The following is a 22,748-nucleotide window of genomic DNA, read 5'->3' on the forward strand; positions in this document are numbered from 1 at the left end:
AATAGTAGCCTTTACCCATTTAAACTGTTTTGAAAAGTCAGTCGTGCCAAGTCTGATTTTCTCTCTACCCTTTTTTAAAAAAGATTTCTCTTCCGCTTCCTCTTTCCTAATCTATTGTGCATTCAGTATTTTTTTCTGCATTTTCTTTAACAAATTCCCAAGAACACAATGCCAGCTCTCTTCCAGTAACATTCAGGCTGGTGCTGAGTTTTTGATGAAAGAGGTTAAAAACCGAGGCAATAGTAGCTTACCCACCACCAACTGTACTCTCTACCAGCAGCAACTGCTGTAGAGACATTTCAGTTGTGGTTTCCTTTTGTACTCCCCTTCAAATCTTTCTCCAGTGAATTACTTTTCTTGTAATAATTTTCCATCTCTGATCTAAGCCCAGAGGTGTATTTCTCAGGAAAACGTGAAGAAAATAAAAATCAGATGGTTTTACATTATACAAACTGGGGGGGAAGGTCTTCCTCTGCCAAACACGTGCCCTCACTATCCGCGTAGCTTGAAAAATAGCTGGAGCTAGAAAATTTGTATTTGGCTTGTTTTACAATCACCCTCAGCTTCAGGTCCTTCTGAAATGTCTAATAATCATAAGCCATGTTTTTGCTCTTGAATGCTTGAATTTCCATTTGTTTTTCTCTGTGCAAGTTCAAATTCTAGCTATTTCTCCAAGCCATACTTTAATGGAGAACAGTGTTTGATTAAAAATGCACTTGGAACAATCAGCATTGTGGAGCAGCTTGTGCAGGACAAACATTACTTTGTGTTGCACGGCAGGCCAAGGGTTGGGAATCTACTGCTCTGATAACCAAACAGCCCACAGTGGGAAAAAGGACAAAGGGAGAAGAGGCCCGAAAGCATCTCCCAAAACTCACTTTCTCAAACAGACTAAACAGAAACCCAGTCTCTCTCTTGCTCTCTCTCTCTTCTCTTGCAGGGCTTCTAAAACATTTTGCTATTTGGAAAACAGCTAACTCAAATATTTTCCCTTTCTTGTTATAAGGCATGTCTGTTCTATTATGTGTTCCTCTTAGGTGTTCCAGGCCCCATACATTTTTGCTCAGCTTTTGGTCCCACAAAATAAAATTAGCAAGTAACTTAACAACTCAGCTTACAGTTAGCTTTCTTACATATTAAGAAAAAAGTCAGTTATTTAAAGGATACTTTAAAAATGTTTTTCTTACATTGGCAATCTCTTTCTCCAGGTCCATAACTCTCTTCATTTGTTCAGAAATCAAGTTCTCACTGAAGGAAATATTTCTTTCTTGTAGGATTAGTTTAGCTACAGAAATCATGAAATCAACATAGGCAGAACATGCCTGCAGGGAAAAATACAAACATTTTAAAGACAAAACTCTTCAAAGTATAGCATACCTTGATATCTTTAAGATTTCATCTTCATTTTTATGAACTACAGTTCTTCATCCCTTTCTTAAATAGGTTAATAGTAATTTATTCTGAAATACTGTTAGATCACAAATAGAAACTAACTTAGAAAATTCCCTCATGGAAAATTGCTGTATAATTTGTAGCACTGTTCAAAGCTAAACAGTCTCAACTACTGTACTGTGTTTTCATTATTTAAAATGAGACATTTGTATGTCCATATTTAAACCATCACCCGTGTTTTTTCTAGCTCACTTTAATTACAACTTCCAAAAATACCGCTTCCAAAGAGCAATGTTCCCAGAAACATAAACCGAGAGAAATGCTGATGGGCTGTGTTGAATTAGCATTGTGGAAAAATTACTCTCAGAAGCAGTGCACCTCCTCTATTGCTTCTTGGATCATTTAGAAATCCTGTTGCTGTATCCAAATTTAGTACACCAAATTTATAGATATACTATAGACAATATAGTATATATTAAATTTAACATATCAGGATTCACCAAGAATAAGAATGGAAATATGGAAGTATCTTCTCTTAAATGTTACACTGTAAATATCTACAGATACCATTATATTTTATGGAACTTAATATTGTTCTAATTCCTCTTTAGGCCACACTCATTTCTCTATCAACAGAAATGCTGTTTTCAATATGCTTTTGAAATGCAAATAAAAATACATAATATTAGATTAGCTATCTAATAAGAAATCTATTTTATGCAAAATAGAGTAATCTACTAAAACAGTGATAAAACCTAGGATTAATAAGGTGTGCGTGTCATCAACTTTATTAATAGAAATATTTTGGTATGTTCAGCTCCAAAGGCAGTAGGACGCACCCCTTTAATGAATGCTATGTTTATACAGCCATTCTGATAACCGCCTTCCTTGCCATCATCTCCTGTCAGCCTTCCCTACCTGCCAGCAATGCCGTGCTGTAACAGGCTCTGTGCGCTGGAGAACGCTGAGCAGCTCATGAAAAGTACTGACAGCAGACTTTAAAAAGACAGGTGGCTCACAGCATCTTGAAGGACTGAACTCTCAGGGTTATTTTTAATCAAGATAGATTATTTTACCAGAAAGAGAAAAGCCCATGAAACCACTGACAGCTACAAGTCACAAAAGAGAGCGCATGCCAAGCCTGTAAATGCCATTTTAAAATACCCAAATACAATTTATAAGAATACAATACAGACATTACCCCAAACCAGTAAGTCAACAGAGATCTTCAGGTACCAATCAATGGACTTTATTTTTGGCCTAAAGTGCAGATCATTGTATGCTCAGGTAGCAAAGAACTAAGTCAGCTAATTTCAGACAGACTGTATAAATACTCTCAGGTATTTTAGTGGGAACTTAGATGTCAGAATAACTCCTGTATGAACAGAAGAGTCATATATCTTACGAGAGAAGAAGATTTTTAAAATATCTTGGTCACAGATTCCACTTGTAGCTTTGTGGTGGGAAGTCCTGACACAGCCAGAGGTTAAAGCGCAGGAGGCTGATACCTTGTTTGCTACGTACAGCTCAAAGAGTAGAATGACACAGCAGGAAACAGAGCCAAGAAAGGGCAGAGTGCAGGCATTGAAAGGAGGAAAGTCTCTCGCTTGACATATTCATGCTTGTAAGAATATTATGAATCTGCCTTTCAGTGATAATCTCTGGGTTTTTTTAAAATACTTCCTCCTCTACTTTCCAGCAGTGGAAAGTAGTATGACACTTTCTGGTAGGTCAGAGATTAGAACAGGAATTGTCTTTTAGGGCTGCAGTCCATGTAATACAAGGAGGAGAGCAAATCACGATACATGAGCCAGCTCCTAGAGGCCGTAACACGTGATAATAATGTAACTGAACAGTTAATATGGTAATGATTGTCTTTACTAGCATATGATCTGTAATTAAATGTAATCACAATTAGACTATTAACTGTTAGCATGTCAGCAAAATACCTACAAAACCAAAACATTTTGTATGCTTTCTCATTGCTTCTGCATTTAATTACACAGAAGAAAACTGTCTAATTAAAGGTTACTGTGCTGACAGTTTCAGCTACCACATGGCTTCAGCAAACACATATACCTCAGCAATCAAGGACTTAAAGCACATCCAAGATTAGCAACGAGGGATGCACAGTGTCAGTGCTAACAGGTTAATGAAAATGCGTGTGAATAATAACTAAACATGAACTAAAGAAGACCCTACAAGATTTTAGGTATCTGAAGCAATTTCTAGGATATCACATACTTTAGCTGCTGCATTTTCATTCAGCAGTTGACTTTGGGGACTGTGATCTTTTCAGACCTTTCATGCAGAAAAGTGTGTCTTTGGTTCTGAATGGTTCTTCTTTTCTTTCTAAGCCTATGAGTGACACGAGTGACACGATTAGTCCGCCTGGGCTCCACTGACACCTGCAGCACTAGCCAATCGATGCCAGTCAATCATAGTGCAGAAGTGGCATCCTTTTTGTAGTGACAGAACAGGGGTGATCCGTAAGCACTCATGTGCTCTCTTAATACAACTTTGACAGTTATGAGGTACCTCTTGATGCAGCTGTGAAGCCTGGCAGAAGCTGTGTAACAAAGCTAAGTTGTGTCATGTCTATTTCCTTCCAAGAGCTCCTAGAAAGCCAAGTAGCTGTTCCTCTTCTGACTTGCATAGTCATACAGGAATTGTGTGGAAAAGCTCCTACTTTTCTTTTTTTCCACATATATGTTCAGTGATTACAAGAGGAATGGAAGAGAAGGGAAGGGGAAACAGGAGGGGAGACAGGTTGAGATGTCCGGGGTGTAGTGATGCCAGAGGAATGTGCAGTCTTCTCATCCAGTGCAGAGACAATTGGTACGTACTGGCCACTGGAGCCTAGACAAAAACCCCTTGGCTCCCAGTGCAGCCAGGGAGTGCAAACTAGGTCACTAACATTTACGGCATAGTATTGTAACGCCTCCTCTTCAGGACACTTGTTACACTCCCTCCCATTCTTAGCTAACTTGTTTCTACTTTAACCTCATTTCTCTATATCCTCTTCATTTCCCTTTTGGCTCTTTTGCCTTCTTGCACACTTACCCATGTTAGAACTTCTTTCTCCAGTCTGTCACATGTGCTATTCTCACCTGCAGATCAACCTTCTTTAAATGGTCATCATTATTACCTTTCTAATTCCAGTTTCCCCAATTCTCCCAGTGACGTTTCCCAGGGGCAGTATTGGAATCTCTTTGGGGAAGGACTGTTCCTGCTCTTTGCCTATCCCCACTCTTGAGGACATGTCTGCCTTGAAAATATAGGCTAAAACTTCTAAAATGTAGTCAGTGATCTGTCAGCTTCATCGTACCTCTTTGTATGCACCAGTGCATTCGTAGTAGTCACGAGACGGCAGGCCAAGCCCAGGCTGATCAATCTATAAATTCAAATAACAATTAAAAAGTGCTTCATGACAAAATGGTATAGCATTGTACTATTCTTTGGTCAACTGATGGTCACTGATGCTTCACTCTTGCCAAATTATCTTCTGGCCAAAGGGGAGTTTCTCTCTCCTCCTGTTGCCCTCCTTTAATTCTTTTCACTCTCCTTACACTTTTTGTCTTTCTTCTCAGTCTTTTTTTTTCTATTGCTGAACAATGCATGCTATGTGTTACCAGTGTGAAAACAGTGGATATACAGAAGATAAAACAGTCCACAGACAAGCGAGGCAGTTACTGCATCTTTGAATTTCATACATGCAATGTAGTCAAGGATCTATCCACCCATTGACAAGAAAGATTAGACCTTTGCTCTTGTAACTGTTGCATCTCAGGAGCAGCTGGTGAAGATTCACCATACGTAATACTGTCTTCCTCTGGATTTTCCATTTTCAGAGATCATTCTATATTTACGGGCAGGGCACTCTCGACATACTCCTTATGCAAATGTTCTCTGCCACTTTCATATCTGTGCCAGCTGACTGCAGGTCCCATTAGTACTTTGGCATTTGAATACCTTGTAAAAACATAATCCCCTTTGTGGGCTTTCTGCCATTTGGGACCATAGCCCAGGTTTTCAGTGACAGCTTTCTGCCTGAAGTACATGGTAAGGAAATCATGTTTACTTATTTGCTTGCATGCATATATAAGTAGATCATGTCTGTCTTCAGGCCAGTGTACACATAAATTGTCTGTATGTCTATATATGTCTCTGTTACTCTCATCTCACAGAGTAACAGTGTATGAGTGCACAGAATAAAGATGTTAACTTTGAGAATGGACAGTACACTGTGAAACTGATAATTTAAGTTTGAAAACTACATAGATTCACAAATTCATCTACAACTTACTCTGGTAAAATTCAAATCACTAGTGTTTCTCCTGGTTAACATTTATGTCTATGCTGCTAGTTATTTTGCTGCACTTTTATGATCAAGAAGGCAATGCTGCCAGGGAAGACTTACATGAATGATATGTGCTGTGGAATTTTTATCATCTGTGCCAACAAAAAAATTAATAAGGACCTTTTTCCCATATCTGGAGTTCAGCTGTGCAATAGCTGTCTCAGCTGTCCACGCAGTACCTAAGCAAATGAAAGGTATACTCAGTCTCTATTTTTGATAAGCAATGAAAAGTACAATAATTCAGAAATTTTAACTGGAAAGGAAATAAACACAGATTATCTTACCATAGGAAGCATCCCAGTTAGTTGTTGCTACAGGCCAGTCAGATACACCTGGCAATAAACTGATTAAAGGCCTTCCACCTCTGCTGTCAATGGTAGCTTTTGGAAAAATAAAGAGTTACCATGACGTTTTAAAACACACAAATGTTATACTATTATAATGAGTTCAGAATAATGAAGCTGAGAAGTATATTTTCACCATCACCACAACAGGAGCATGCTCTGATGTATGACTGTGCTTTAACATTTAATTTTAAAAACGTAATGACTGCAAACAGCATTTGTATGACTGCAAACAGCATATACAAATCCTTGTGACCATGACATAGAAGAACTATAGTATTTTCACTCCGCAGATAGCTTGAAATAATAGTTTTGAGAAGTATTAGTAACATTATAGAAACTATAAAAACGTGATTTAGGAAGCACTGCTAACTGTTTTACTGCTCCTCATTCTAGTGGCAGCATCTAGCTCAAATTCTTGAAATAAATTATCTCCCTGTCTTTCTAGAAGCCTCGTATGCCAGTTATTTTCCACCTCATCCCTGATACTTTCTACAAAAGAAGTTAACTCACATTTAACTGAAAGGATTTGAGATTAAATATCTGCAGCAAACTGGTATCTGAAGAGTAATGTAATCTCACCTAAAATATCAAAGCAAGTAAAACAGGAGAAACAGTACTAACTTTACTATTTACATTCTTATTTGACTATAGAATGGATACATTTTAGTTTTCACAAAGAATTTCTGAAAAATTATGCACAGAAACTAGGAGAATATAGGTATAGCTGACTGTGAAGATGGGATTCTTTGGGTTATATTTATATATCCTATATGCAATAAATTGCAGAGACACTTACTTTCATTTATGCACGATCTGTACAGAGTTTTTGCCTTCTGCACTGCTGTTATATCGCTACTGCTTGGCGTGTCGAGGACATCTGAAACACACAGACAGCAAATATATCTTAATGTCTGATCTTTATTGGAAAGATACTGAAGGAACCATAGAGGATACCATCCTGAGGGTGGACAATAAGTGCTGCCTGTCCATCTCGAATTCCAGGGAAGCTTTGCCTTTCGAAAGCTGAGGGGAAAAAGCTCTGGAGATCATATGGCTTGCAATTACCTCAGTCTGTGTTAATATATTGAGCATAAAGGAGTCAGGTAGGTATTCTGTCACTCATCCTTGGCGAAAAACAAATGCTCTGACTTTTCAGGGACAGTTTTTAGGGACCAAGCTATTTGTGAAGAGGACTGCTGTCAGGGCCCCAAGTCTGCCAGCAGGCTCTAACTGCATGGGCCAGGCTGTAACCATCTTTTCCTGTAATTCTAATCTGCAGTCTCTTCACTGCACCCAGGAGTTTGGCTGTTTGTGTTCAAGGTCTGCTTTGGTATGGTGCAGCTGTGTGACCGTGGATCATACTTCGGTGAAAACAGCTAGATTGTAAGAAAGAGCCATGAGAAGCCTCATCTGGTGCCTCCACTTGTGCACCCTATGCCTGTTGGCTCAGGAGCAGCAGTCCAGGTCAGCCCCTTGCCCATGGTCCTTGCCCACGCTCTTGTAGGTATGCTGGACCTGGCCTTGTACCTTGCTGAGCCTGACCTTGCCCGGCTGACTTGCCTGCAGAGCTGCTGCATGACTACGGACTTGTCTGGTGACCATAGGGCTGTTGGCTGAACCTGGTCACTGTCACCAGACCTGCTCGGCTCTTCTGGTTTGGGTCCTGTGGGACTGAGCCCCTTGTCTGTGAGGCCTCTGTCCCTGCCTGCCTTGAGTCACAGTCAGCTCCCGGCTCTCCTTCCCTTGTGGGGCAGCCCACTCTTGCCACTACTTTACAATTACTCCAATTACTACTTTCCAATTGCTTTGCTCCCCAGAAACTGAAGCCTAAGGAGCACCGTGGCAACCCTAAACTGCATACCTGGCAAAACCAGAAGATATGCAAAGTAAAAAAAAAAAGGATAGTCAGTCTGGAGAGAGTGGTTTGGAGAATGTTCCATGAGTATAAACTGACTTCTTTGACTCTGTTATTTTCGTCTGAAAAGAGGGAATATGAACAATTGGACACTATTACATTTTGTGGAAAAAGGAATATTTTAAGTTTATGATGTGACCAGTTAGAAAATTGCTTGCCTGCTCTTTGGGATTTAGCTGATGGAATACAGATATGCAGGACATAGGGCTGCCAGAGAGCAACTTCCAGCATTTCAGCTAACTTGGACATAGCCAGACTTCTTTCTTCTTCACCTAGCTTGGCTGCTATTGTTAGTGCATGAGGGTAATGATATGGATTTCAGTTGTTGTAATATGCAGATGAGCACACAGAGTCCAGATACCAGAAAGGTCAGGTCTGCTCAGCTCTGCTCCTGTGTCGGACACAACAGCATAACTTCCACAGCATTCTCCAAGGAAACAGTCTGTGGTAGATTTGTCCTGAACCGAACACAAAGAAACTGAAATATTTGGTAGTATTTTAAGCTTTGCTAGACAACCACATCTTATTAGGATAACATGTAAGCCAAAGAAGAAACTTTATATAGTCCACAAACATAAACCCCACTGACCTTTTAAAACAACTTCCAGTTCGTCTCTTAAAATGTCGAAGTTACTATAACGGGAGCTGGTTTCTGGAATGACGTTCCTCTTAAGCCATCCTCCACAGGCATATTGGTAAAAATCATTACAAGGCTCTGCAGTGGTGTCCATGTTCTCAAGGATTCGGGCTGCTGTAATAACAGACAAACCAAGGCATAAAGAATCTTTAGAGAAAATAAATGAATACATTTGCTTGCTCTGAAGAGGGAATAAATACATTTCCTTTAGTTTAGAATAGGCTCAAGCCTACTTGAATGTTCTAGACCAAACAAAGTACTAGCCAGTGAACAATGAATTACTATTCCTTTACTGCCCATAACTTATATGCTTTTCTGTTGCCCGTGTTTACTGATGGGTAAACTTACTAATGTTCCTACTCCCTGTGAGTGGTTGCTCAGTTTTAAATAAAATGTAAGATATTTCATTTACTGCTTTACACTTCTTTGTGTTGAAACATGGTGAAGAGACATTAAAAGCACAAGACATATCAGAGGTTAAGTATCCACTGTAATGTAATTTAAGTAATTAAGTATGATGTAGGCTCAGCTGAATCCGATCTTGTTCAATAAAAAGACTCTGTTGTACTGTTTAAGTTCTTGTCAAGAAAGTCTTCCTATTAATGCTTTCCTGAATCTACACTGATCTTTTAGACCTATTCCACATTTTATTCTAGAACTGATACTGCTTCTTGCTGTCCCTGTTCACCCTCTTGAAGTGGCTCATCACTGACTGATCATGACATGGGATTCCCTAATGAAATCTGATTCCTTGTTGACAGTTTCGCAGCTGCTGTTCATAAACCTTCTGTGCTTTTTCTTTTTTGTATTCCTCTTGCACTTAGACTGCTTTCACCACTAGTATGCTAGCACAAAGTCTCTCACAGAAAGGAGAGATGCTAGGAGTCAAGCAAGAGCTAGTGATACCTCTGAATTTCCCAGGATACTGAATATCCTTCCCATTTTGCAGACATTATTTTTAGTAAATGGTGAGGCTTGTGATTTCAAGTGTTCATTCCTCCCACATGGGTGAGTCAAATATTTATAGTTATTTCTCCCATACTTTCAATATTTTCCATGTCTGTTATGCTGGTGGAAATGAGAGGTGGATAGACAGGCTATAGCATTTATGTTGACTTGCCTTTCCTGGCCCTGTCCCCCCCTCCCCCCATTTTTCTTGGGATCTTTAGTTGGCTTAAAAGTCTTATATTTTAGGCCAACATCTGATGGTTTTACAATGTTCCAGTGCTTGGAAGATGGAAAAAGCCATGAACATAGGCATTTTCAATTTTAGACTGGGTCTGCTTTAGCTTAGGTAGCATAAAAACCACTGTGGAAATAAGTACAATGCCTAGCACCTGATTCTTTTCCTTCTGAAGTCAATGGCAGGCTGACTTTGATTTGAAAGAATACAGGATCATGCCAACAGCCAGAGACTGGGAAATTCACTCATGTTTTTACCAAGTTTGACACTTGCTTTTTACCCATTCTTGAGAAAGCCAAGCATCCAGTACGACTGTCCAGTCTATTAGAGCAAGGAATTTCCCCTCTGCCTGTACACTTGGACAAGAGGCAATGGACATATACAGAAATAAGAAAAAAAAAAAAATCCTTTTGAACTTAAGAAAAAACTTCTTACTATAAGGGTGGTCAAACACTGGAATGGGTTGCCAGGGAAGTTGCGAAGTCTCCATCTGGGAAATAATCAAAACCTGACTGGACAAGATCCTGAGCAACTTTCTTTAGTTGACCCTGCTTTAAGCAGGGCTGTTGGACTATGTGATCTCCAGAGGACACTTCCAACTCCAACTATTCGGTAACTGTGCAAACTCTGGTACTTGTTTCTGTCTAGTTTGTCCTGTTTCATTTAGGGGAAGGGGAATGTTTCAATGATGCACTTCATTCCAGTCCTAGGTCCATCTATTTGCTGTAAAGAGAAAGATTGCTAATTATTACTAAAACCTCCTGTTTTAAGGGTATCCTTATGGATCTCTCTGCTAGGCTGGAACAGCATCTGAAGGGCAACACTGTCCCTTGGATTATCTTGGTATGTGTTAGTCCAGCAACAAAGACTTTAATAGCCAGGACCGGACATCACAGCTGGCTCGTTCAGAGCAGCGTGCCAGCCCTGCCGTAAAGTAATGGTAGGATAGAGAAATCTTCTGACACCAAGAAGAGATGGTGTCTTAGCCACTGTCTTGTCACTTTAAAAAAAAAAAAAAAAAAACACAACAAAAACCCACCACCAAACCCAAAAACAAACACCCCCCCCCGCAATGAGAAATCCATGTCTTGCGTAAATCTGAGAAATTATTAACAGTCTATGTAATATCAAACCTTGCTTTAACTGTGGAATCAGGTTGCTCTATTTGTAGTCAGCATATGTTTAATCTTCCTTGCCTACTACTGTCACAGAAAAATAATCATCTATCATAATGTTTCTGCTGTAAAGTCCAGACTAGCCAGTATTAGCTAATCAACTTTTATCAAAACTTGAAGTTTAAATACTGCAAACGTAACAGAGCTCAGTCACGGAACGGCAGTCTTTCACTTAGGGCTTCATGCAGAATACATGTATTAAGTATTCTCCTCAAGAATACTCTCCTCAAGAGTGTAATTTGCACATCTGAACCCCAAGATAACCATTCAGTATTTGGCTGATACCATGGATATACTAAAATCCATGAAATGTGATTTTATTATCAACCCAGCCCAGAAGCATAATGACACATGAATTGCCCCTTCAAAGTCAGTGGGACCAATTAGGCTGGACAGAATCCTAAACATGCTCCAAGTTATTTATAAATTGATACTTGGGGCCAAAGAAGCTTTATGGTAAGTTGATGGCTGTACACACCGAGACATTTTTGCTCTGGAAATAGTAAGTGTGAGACTGATGAATATTTTGTTATTTTAATTCTAATAGAGGTTAATTCATACACATAGAAATACAGATAATACATAGTATACTTTTCATTAGTCCTCAGTATTGCTTTGATGAACCAGTTTGAGTGTGAATACACAAGTGAGAATAGGAACAATTTCCTGTCACTGAAGAATGTAGAGCCTTATCTCAATTACTTTTAAAGATTAATTTTATTGTATTACTCCTGATTGCCAGTTGTTGCATTAATAGCTTACAAATAAAGTAATATAAGCTGAAATAACAACCAGTGACCTGGGGAGGATATAGGAGAAACACAATATACTTACCTAGGTGAAACTGATATGACAGAGATCAAAATTCCCTATTCTCATCAGTCTGTGCTATCTGAGCTCAGGAAAATTAGCAGAGAGTACGTCAGCTTATTCAAAAATTGCTCAAATGTACAAATTACATGGTATCTTCCTGTGCTACACTGCAATGGATTTCACAAACCTTGATACCATTATCATGCAGTTACTGATACTTTGCCCTGTGTATAACCAACTGAATTTTCATTACATTTTTTCTTCTGGTCGTTTATTTGAAGCTCCTCTATTAAATGTACTATAAATTCTGTTAGTATCTTCACTTTATTCTTTTTCAGTGGCTTGTACCTATTGCAAAATTTTGAAATTCACTGCAAAAAACTGTCACAGTATTGGTCAGTTCTGGTGTAAGGCATTACCATTTCACTTAATGTCTATTCCTAATTATATTTCTTGAAAGACCACAATTTTCCAAAGTTAATACTGCTTGCTTTCTATCTGTATCTATCTGTCTAACTTTTCCTGTATGTTATCCTACATGGTCTGGAAGAAGCAGCCAAATTAAAGATGAACCGTTACAAAATCCTGATTTGAAGTAATATTAGACTTGTAGATTCATCCCAGTAAGATTATTATTAAAGAGTAATAATACAGTTTATTTCTCTGGTTTAAACACTTTACATTGCATTTTAAAAATATTAATTTATTTTATTATTAAATTATATAATTCTGACAAACTCTTTAAACTATTTTTGAAGCTCTTTGAGCACTGAAGGCCTTAGCAGATGCCAGCTATGGGCTCCATTGTAATTGGAGCCCATAGTAACCATTGTAACCATTGTAACCATTCTGGGCTCCTGATTCACAGTGTTCTGCTTCTGGAGCCGAGAACTCACTCACTCTAGTGACTACCAAATGGAACAAGTCTTCTAGGTGATTACGTCCTTACCAACACTTGCCTCCCCTTTTTGTAATCTGACTATATTTCATGTAATGGCCATGTAAGTGTGGAGAAGGCCCTGCACTTCTATGGCAATTTCTACTTTAAATGCACTATACCATGGTGGGACATAGAAATCCTGTCTCAGTTAATAAAGAACAATTTTAAATTCAAACTGGTCATTCCCAACTTTGCTTAGAGCTATCCATTCTAAATCATTTACAGACAGATGCAGTATTTGGCACTGTCAGTTCTGTAATGGCTAGCACATCTGAACTTTATGGGTGGGCTCCCTGATCCTAACTGCTTCCTGCATTGTAAGATTTCATTGCTACAGCAGTCTAATAGACCATGCAGATTTTTAGCCGCTTCTGGTAATGGACCCTTGCTAGGCAGAACACATACTAATGCTACAGATCATAACATGGTCAGAAGTTAAGTGTTCCAGTTTGACATCATTGCTTTTGCATCTGTTTAGATCTTATTTGAGGTATAGCCCCACAGCTAAAACTTAATTATAAAGATTATAATTTAATCCGATACACTGGTTGCCTCCCAGGACTCTTACAGTATGGTATGTAAAATACCAAGTATTAACACCTGGTAAAATACAAAATCTATCTTTCGCCCGGTTGTAAATTTTATGTGTTCCAGGCTGGAGCGTGCAGTTCTTCCACACGTAGTAGTAGTTACGCACAAGAGTAGTTCCCCTTTCTGCAGTGGATCAGTTTTAATGTCCTATATAGGGACAGCAGAATGTGGATTACAGAAAAGCTCTATGATGTCAATTAGCTCATTTTCCTGTCAGTAGAAAACACTTTCATAGAATACATTTATAGCAGTACCCTGGCATTTTACATGTTTTGAGACTGAATTCTCGCCATTTCTGTAAGACTTATTCTTTCAATGTTTGAACTAGACAATTTGTAGAATACGGGGCAGATGATATTGATTAAATGAGATAAATGTGTGAATAAAATAAAGCTGCATTTAATGAAAAATGAAAAGAGATTATGACATTAGAACCAGACTTTACATTTCTATTTTCGGGATGATTTAGTCTGTCTACCTTTTTTCCTCATTTTCTATTTCATGATTATCTCTGTTGAATTGAGGCAATTTATATTTTTTAAAAATCCTCCTTCTTCACCCCATTATGTAATTTTGTAAGCCTGCCATTTTTCCCCATCAGTGTCCTTACCGTAATCCTTTCACAATTTTACTTCTGTATTGAGAATCTAACATTCAGTAAGAATGTTTATTTGTTCCCTTAAGTATTTGCATGCCATTAAATCTTTTAATGGAAGCATAAAAGAGTAAAACTATTCTGCTTAATTCATTTAGCCACTTCTTGCTAGATCTTCAGTTTACATTATGCCTTATTCCTCCAAACCTTCTACTGCTTTTCCTTTGTGAGTTCATTCATCATTACGTAGTCTATCCGAACTTCTTTTTAACGGATACGTGTATTTAGCTGAAAATGAGCATCTTCAGAGATTAAAAAAAAATGAAGTAGATAACTAATTTGATCATTTTTCAAACCACTGCATGAGCTTTCATGGTGGAAGACAAACACCTTGGAAGTGTAACTAAAAGACTGTGATGACCACCTGAAATAAACCCTACAAGATACTTAGACTGTGCTGATGACAACAGGCAGTTATTGAGACAATGGACCGCACTGGGGCTTCACCAGTGGATGACTCCAGCAGGACTGAGGTGTGCTATTTGGCTGCTATCTAAAACAAGTAGTCCCACATAAGTAAGAAAACGAATAGAATGACCCTTCTACACTGTTTCTGGTATGTCTGCAAGTCTAAATGGGGGCTACGAATCAAAACCTTTTGGAAGCCTCCCATGGGGTGCTCTGCACCTCAGATTCTTTAACAACTGTACTTAAATTACATATACTTTTGCTTGCAAGCACGTAAATTTTTCTTGCATGTTGACTGTCAAATCCTTTATGACTCCTCCCCATCTTTCCTGTGTCTCCTATTGACATACTGGCTCTCTGGCTTCTCCTAGGGCTGTCTTTTCCCTTAACTTCCAGAGGGGCCAGTTCTGATGTACAGAATCTGCATAGAAGTCAGGAGTTCCACTTGACGTGAAGATAACACATAGCTATTAGAATGTTTATGATGCTTTTCAATGGGAGGTTACCAAAGCTGAACAAAATGCAAGATGTTTGCGTGGTAAGCTGAAAGGTCACAGTGTGGGTGCTGGGAAATGATCCATGTTCTGAGCTTCCATTTTAGATTTCTTGCCCCTCTGTGACTGGGCCACAGCCTTTGCGAACTGTGTGGCCAAGTTATTCTACAGGGGTGGAGAAAGCAAAAGAAGAATGCCTGCCAGAAAGTAACACCAAAAGAGTGATTTCAGGGGTCCCATCTTCAGAAGCTTCCCAGAAAAACACACAATCAAAAGAGACCTGTTACAGGGGTATACAGATATAACAAGGTGATTATACATTGGCAATGTAGGGCGCTCCTCCTGACTTGGAGAAGACTGCTGCAAGGGCATGAAGAACTGTCAACTGTTTGACCATGGAAAATGGCATGAAAGGAGAAAGCAGGGCAGAGCTGGAATAGAGCCCCTTTGAAATATATGTTGGCACAGCCAGCTAAATGCACCTTTCTTCTGAGGAATGAGAGAGAGAGGCTACTGCCGAGCCTAGGATCCGTCTGTATAAATTAGGTGGAGGAAGTGTAATAAAGAGAATGGGGACATTTAGAAGTACATTAGGCAAAAAAAAAGGAAACCAGCATTAATTGATCTGGAGGAGAAAACAGAAAGGATAACAGAATTACAGGTGAGAGGAAAGGGAGACCATGGATAACTACCACTTTACTTACTACTAGAGGATATGTAGTATGGAACTCAGCATTTCTCTGATGCATTTTAGTAGCCTTCTAGCAGAGTTCAGACCAGGATGTAAACTAAGGATTTTTTATGCAGGTGTTACTGAAGGATGAAGTTAGCTTGTCAGACTATAAAATCTGGAATTTTTTCTGGACATGAAGATTAATATTGCATCTCCTCAAACAGTAGCATGGCATCTTTAATGGCTATCAATGATCAGGACTTTCTTTTAATGTACCTTCTTTAGAGACATAGCCTCTGCTTTGAATTCTGACTTGGAGGTGGGTGTGGGGAAGAGCCATCTTCTGACTCACTTAAACCATCTCCTGGAGCTGGAGGCATTCTTTGGAGAGTCTGTTTCTAAGGTTTAAACTAGCCAGACCCTGATGACTTTGTGAGCTCTTGACAAGATCACATCACAAGATTTTACATTTGTAGAAGAACTTTGCTAAGAAAATTATTTAGGTTAGCAGACCCTATGCCTCAATGTGCCATACTTGTCTGCACTTAGATGGGAACATTACATGGTGGTAATTTTGTTTAAAAATATATACATTAATTTAAAAGGTATATATTTTCATTCTTACCTGATTTTATACAGTCTGATGTTTTGCAAACCCCATCTAAAAGAGAATACAATAATATTCTTAATTCTTTACTGAATGTCAATATAATAAAACCTACTGTAAATATTATTTTCATTGACAGTCACTTTAGAATTGCATTGAATTGCACTGTACAGTAAGATAAAGATGAATGGACACCTTCCACTCAGTAAGTGAATATTTATAGGATCAGACTCTGAAAATACCATCATCTTCATACCTTTAGGGTCATTCAGTGCTAGTCACTACTCATGTGGAATTTTTGTAGTCATCAGAGGAAAATGTCCTATCAATCAATTGGTGGGCAAAATATTATTTTTATAACAAAGAAGAAATTTAGAGAAAAATAGCACATGGACTGAAGACAGTTGCAAAGTCAGATTGAATTTAGCAATACCTTACAATGACAAGAAGATTTTGGAGGAATTATATGAGAATTCTGAGACATTCACTCCGAAGTCTTCTAAACAAAATACAAGGTTCAGGAACATGAAAATGTTTTCTTTTGAGACTTCAGAAATAAAACATGTTTTTATTTTTCATTTCAGAATGGCATTTTTCCATTCCATAATTGAACTAGACTATAATAAAAAGTTTAAACAAAATTATTAAGTACTTTAAAATGAAACAAAGCATTTCATTTCCAATATAAGGAAACATTCTAGTTTGACCCCAAATGGAAATTTTAGCTTCTCTGTATTATCTTTTCCAAAAATTATCAGGGTACCCCTGAATGGAATTATTTTAAAATATTTTGGTATGGCTGCTGAATCACAAAACCTCTTAGTATGACTACACTCACTAAGAGTCCTGGCTGCAACAGCATGTAAAAGGAAAAAATAGGATTTTCATACATATACAGGAATATGGAGGGAGCACTGTAGTTTGGTTTTCTTCAGCAGTGTTGTATTTTGTAGAGTTTTTTGCTTACTGAAGCATTAATTACAAACAGAAGTATTGCTAAGTCAGAACAAGCAGATGTTTTTTGTTTACCACAGCTTTGCATGAACAAATGAATTTATAGTGTCCGTGTTGGAAAAAAGCAGTTTTGTGTCAGTCCAGTAACAATAACTGTGGATGCAGCTTTACATTTCAGACACTCGTGTCATACTGTCTAGTGACATACATATGAAATATCATTATGATGTAGCAGCTATTAATCATCTCATTTTATACAATGAGTAAGGTACAATTTTCTATTACTGGGCAAATAATTCTGAGCTGGCCTCATTATTTTATTTTCTTACTGTTTTATGTAGTGCAGGTATATATACCATGCCAACACAGTCTTTTCTAATACAACATTTTAGTATCATGCAACTTCCATTTTTTTTTTACTGTATACTAACAACTGGATTCTATGTATTACAGCATTTTTTTGTAATTTCATAAAATACTTTTATATTCATATGTATTTGTACATTCAAAGACAGTTTAAGTGTACTCACCATCATATGTTGCATACAGAACTATCATTGTGATCGCTACAATAGCTAGCAGAATCACTACAACAGCTAGCCCTATTTCCAGGCCACTCCATCGCAGTTTCTTCTTTGGCTTTGGAGTATTCATTTCAGTTATATCCATCTGGCTTTCTGACTTGGCCATAACCCAGCGTCTGAAAAGGAAAAGGGAAAATTCACTGGAGGACTTGCACTGAGCCATAGGTCTTGAAACTGGCTTCTCAACTGCACGGTAACAAAGATGTTTTCTGGGTGAGTCTTCAAATTATTTGTAACACTACTAGAATGTCAGTCATGAAATTAAAAATTCTCTCCTCTTCTCACGCACTGACATGCGCGCGCACGCACACACACACACAGAGGTACGTACCATGCGCTATTTGTCGTTTAGGGAGAACAGAAGCGTGGTCTTCCTTCACATGAAGAGGCCACCAAACAGAAAAGAAAGGCCAACAAATCAAAACCTGTTTTTAAAACGTACCTGTGTGGTTTAACCTTGTATGATGGTACAGGAGTTCACAAGCAAGCAAAAAGCAAGTCTCCCTGCTTGAATAAAAATTAACTTAATCTGCCAATTACTTATCTAATGCCAAAGGTCAAAATATGCCATTGTGCTTTGCTCTCATTTCTTAAAACATTATGTAAGCAATTCTTGACTACAGCTTTACAGCTGTCTCTAAAAATAGAAAAGAGCATCAGTCTCTGCTGGGAGCCTGTCAAATTCACACTGAAGATAGTGAGTCTTCACAGTAATTTTTAAAGAAGTGCAACCAAGTCCTCTCTTTTGAGGTTAGAACACTGTAAATTAGGAGTGACTACAACACATACATGCAAAACTGGTGGGAGTGTGAGTGGACTCGCTCCCTCATGGAATGTGTATGCAATAGCAGATTTTAAGATTGTATTTCTGTCGCTCTTTAGAGGTAACTTGGCCACCTTTTGCAGTACTGCTGCTCTACAATTCTGTGCTCTCTCTTCATCTGCTCCCATTTACTTAGGGCCAGACTTTCCTCTGCTGACAGAGATTCAAATTCCTATACATACAGCAATGTGTTTCTCAGCATTTCACAATGAAAACTCAACAGTTTCTATTCACAGCATTTCCTGGGGATCTTTACATCCACAGACAGAGTACACACCCTTTCCATTCAATGGGGAAGAATATAAGAGTTCCACTGGGATAAATAATGGAAACACCTACATTCACCAGACCCCTCACGAGAATGCCAGCCGGTGGTGCAGGTCAGGGCATTCAGGTCCTCCTGTATTCCTCACACCCTTTTTTCCCCACTCTCTGTAAGTCGTTGTAACAGCAGTAAGGGAACCCTTCTCCGTTTCTGCATCCATTCAAGTCTAAGACTTGAATGTAATTATTTTAAACTGGTTTAACTGTATTGCTGGCTTGTATTCATCTTTGTCTCCTCAAGCTGCTGCAATCTTTCAGATATCCAGTCTTTGCTTCTCCTCTGGACCTTCTGTTTCTGCCTGATTCGTGTTCCTTAGTTTCCAATAACGTCTTCCTCTCTTTGATGTCCACCTCACCTAGAAGGCTAGCTCCTCCACTGCAAAAACATGTCATTAAAGTGTGTACGTTCATTAATAATATAAAGATGTCGAATAACTCAGTATTATGGACCTAAGTAAACAGAGATTGTATGTTCCACGTGTTTACACAATGCCTGTCTCAGCGGATCCTTGGACGCTATCACACTAACACTGTTTCTCCACATGAATGAGAGAACATTTTATTTCAGTGTGTCTCTTCTCCCCTTTTGTCACTACTCCCTGGACACCAAGATGCATGAAGTGACTAGCAGTACCAGAATCACAGGTCTTCTATAGCTGAGGAGGCTGGAATCCCGCAAGGTCTGCCCAGCCTCTGTCTTTCCAAACCCATGGGGACCATTACAACTGCTTTCATTTTCCTCATGAGCCACTATCTTTCTCTGAAGAGTAGGGTTTTGGTCAAATCAGCAAGGGGTTTCTGAGATACAGGACTGAAATCCCACAGAACTATGTAAAAGAAAGAGCTATGTAGAGAAATTTGCCCTGTGTCAACTGTGAGCTATAAATTCATAGAGAACATAAAAGCAAATTAACCGTTATACCCTTCTCGCTTCCAATCACATTAAGCAGCAAAGAATGTTATTTATATCGACTAAATACTGACCAGTCCCCAGAATCCTCTGAATACTTGGAGCCTAATTTAAGAAATGATGCTTATCTTCTGACTCTGACAGTGTCTTCAGAGCACTGAAAACAGTTCATTATAGCAACAAGAAACACTGTACCTTTCATGTGCAAATATGTTCCTTACAGTCAGCTAAGTTTTTCCAAGTGAGCTAATCTTTCTGTTCCTGCAGGAGCGTTCCTCATGTTTAAAGGCATCGCACTGACTGATTTTTACTTCTAGTTATTTAGAGAACTTATCTGCATTAATGGATACCAGGTAAAAGCTTCTTCATGTGCTAACTGCAAGCAAAGCAAAAGTATAAGAATAATTTAAGCAGATATAAGCCTAGGTATTATGGTTTTCTTACATTCCTCTTAGTGCTTCTGTGATCCCCTCTACTCTGCCTACTAAAGCTTAGATGCAACAGAAGGCTGAAGTTGTGTTGACTGATCCTGGTCCAGGTGGCACAGGGAGTTAATGCATTAGCTTTTCTTTTTGGGATGCGTGTGTTAAAAATCGCCTCGTGGCTTACTCGGTTCTCAGCATAGCCTCTACAGAAAACGTAGCACGTCACAAGAATACTTTCTGGGGGTTTTTTAGCAACCGTACTGTGCAGATGAGCTACCCCCAGGCACGGTAAAAGCAAGCCGCACCGGTGAGGACGACGACGAAGCGCCACGGGGCATCACGCCAGTCAGCCCCCCGCGTGGGCCGACCTCCCCCGCCGCACCGGCCACGGCGGGGGACGGCGCCCAGGCTGCCGGGCGCTCGGCGGCACAGGCTGGCTACGCCCGCAGCCGGCCCCCGCGCCGCTGGGTGGCGCCGCGGGCCAGGCGGGCCGGGGCCGCCCTGCGCGGGGAGGGGCGGAGGGGCCGCGGGCTGCAGCCGGCCGGGCCGCGCGGGGAGGGCGCTCGGCTCCCGCCACAGCCGCAGAGCGCCGGGCGGGCCAGCCCCGCCGTGCCGGCGCGGGCTGCCGAGGCGTCCCGCGGGCTCCCCGCGGGCTCGGGGCGCTGCGCGAGGAGGCGCGACCCCGCGGCCGAGCCCGGCCCGGCCCGCAGCCCTGCCCGGCCCGCAGCCCGCCCCGACGGCACGCCGCCCCGAGACCCAGCCTCCCGGTGCCCGGAGCACGCACGCCGGGGAGGCTGCTAACTTAGGGAGGGTCAGAACTCCCCGCAGGACGGCTGGGGCAGGGAAGCCGCGCGGGGACCCGTCCGTCCGCCCCGCCGCCGTGCCCGCCCCGCTCCCGCCGGCCCCCCGTCCCCGTACTCACCGGCTGGCGCTCGGAGGGGTCCGGCCCCGGGGTCGCCACACACATCCCCGAGCAGCGCCGGGCGGAGGCGGCGCGGGGCGCCCCGAGCCGGCGGGGCAGCGCCCGCGGGTCCCGGGGGAAGGCGGCGCGCAGGCTAGGCTGGCGGGGCGCCGGGCGGCCGCCGGCGGGGCTCAGCGCCCGGCCCGCCCGCGGGCAGCGGCAGGGGCGCGGGGCGCCGGCATCGCCGGGACATCAAAGCCCGGGGCGCTCCCTGCTCCCCGCGCCGGCTGCTCGCCGCTGCCGCCGCGGAGCAAAGCTGCTGGCAGTCAAAGGAGCCCTTGTCTGCGGGCTGCCGGACGAGCAGTTCTCCGGGTGACCTGAAGGCTTCTTCCTCTTTGCGATCATAAAAATGTGATGGGGCAGGAAACAAACAAACAAGCCCCCCCCGCTCCGACAGCGACAAGCCGCGCTCTTCACCTCGCAAAGCTTCCCCGAGCACTGAGGTAGAGGAGGGAGAAGGAGCTGCCGCCTGAGACGGGCGGTGCAGATGAGCCTTACGTCCGACGGAGCTGCCCCGTTCCCGACTCGGGGCCGCAGGCGCGGGAGGCCACCTCTGCCTGCCGCGCTCGGCGGAGGAGGGCTGGAAGGCACCGCGGCCGCACGCACAGTGACAGCTGAGCCGGGGTGCGAGAGCAGCCTGCGCCTTCCCTCTTTCTCCGGCTTTTCATTTCTTTCCAGTCCGTCCAGAGAAGGAAGGAGATGATGCACAGGGAGGGCTAGCGGCTGCACGTCTGCAATGCTTGGTGCCTGTTTCCATGCAGACTCATTGCCTTTGCCAGATTAACGCAGTCACATACCCTCTGCAAGATCCTGTATCCTCATCCACCGAGTGATTTCTTCTCAGGAGGGAGGCAGCTGTGAGTTCTTGCACAGAGAGGCAGCTCCGAGCTCTGTCATAAGATTTCCCAGCCAACCAAATATCCAAAGACACTTGTTTCATTCTCACTAAGTTTCATTTTCATTAAGTTCCATTTTTACTAAAAAATTGGCAAACATCAGAAGAAGCAATATGAGTTGCCGTCATTCCTCTCGCTGAAATCAGATCTCACACTCGCTTCTGTTGCCTTCCTAAAAGCACCTTTATTACGTCTGAGGCAGCAATAGCAGCTGAAATTTCTGAAATCTTTTATTACCAGCTACACACACTAAACTGTCTGCTGCTTGAGAGAGGCAACCTTCCTCCTCTCTAAGAAAGGTGGAAACTGAATACTGACTTCTTTATGGAACTGCACAGCAAATGATCTGCAGAGCAGATGCAGTGAAGAGGGGAGGCTGATGGCTGATAAGGTATTAACTGAGTGTTAGCTGTAAAAATGAAGCACTTTTGCCAAATGAGCATCTGAAGAAATAACAAGAACAAACAAGGTTTTATTCACCAAAGAGAAAAGGCAATGGAAATACCAAAAATAGGCAAGAAAAACATTTCAAAAAGTCTAGAGAACAAAAATACTGCATTTTCTTACAGGCAGAAGGACAATGCTGATTATATCCTTTCCAGAATCAGTATTCAAATTAATATAAATATCTCACTTTCAACCTTGCCTGCATTGATTCTTGCACCGTTCCATTCCAGTTCC

At 41.1% G+C, this 22,748-nt stretch overlaps 1 protein-coding gene across 1 annotated transcript in view; it reads right to left on the minus strand.

Moving 5' to 3' along the window:
• Positions 1–21,737, minus strand: part of MME (membrane metalloendopeptidase) — a 53,043-nt gene extending 31,306 nt beyond the window's left edge. The window contains exons 1-9 of the mRNA XM_072867232.1: positions 21,133–21,737; positions 17,675–17,844; positions 16,209–16,244; positions 8,604–8,765; positions 6,896–6,976; positions 6,037–6,132; positions 5,813–5,931; positions 4,721–4,786; positions 1,188–1,322 (exon numbers count right to left, since the gene is read on the minus strand). Of these exons, the coding sequence (XP_072723333.1) occupies positions 1,188–1,322; positions 4,721–4,786; positions 5,813–5,931; positions 6,037–6,132; positions 6,896–6,976; positions 8,604–8,765; positions 16,209–16,244; positions 17,675–17,834 (855 nt within the window). The 5' untranslated portion in view covers positions 17,835–17,844; positions 21,133–21,737. The remainder of the gene's footprint in view (positions 1–1,187; positions 1,323–4,720; positions 4,787–5,812; positions 5,932–6,036; positions 6,133–6,895; positions 6,977–8,603; positions 8,766–16,208; positions 16,245–17,674; positions 17,845–21,132) is intronic.
• Between the last annotated feature and the right edge of the window lie 1,011 nt (positions 21,738–22,748).

This window comes from Ciconia boyciana, chromosome 7 (assembly GCF_034638445.1).
Source record: "Ciconia boyciana chromosome 7, ASM3463844v1, whole genome shotgun sequence".
Lineage (NCBI taxonomy): Eukaryota > Metazoa > Chordata > Aves > Ciconiiformes > Ciconiidae > Ciconia > Ciconia boyciana.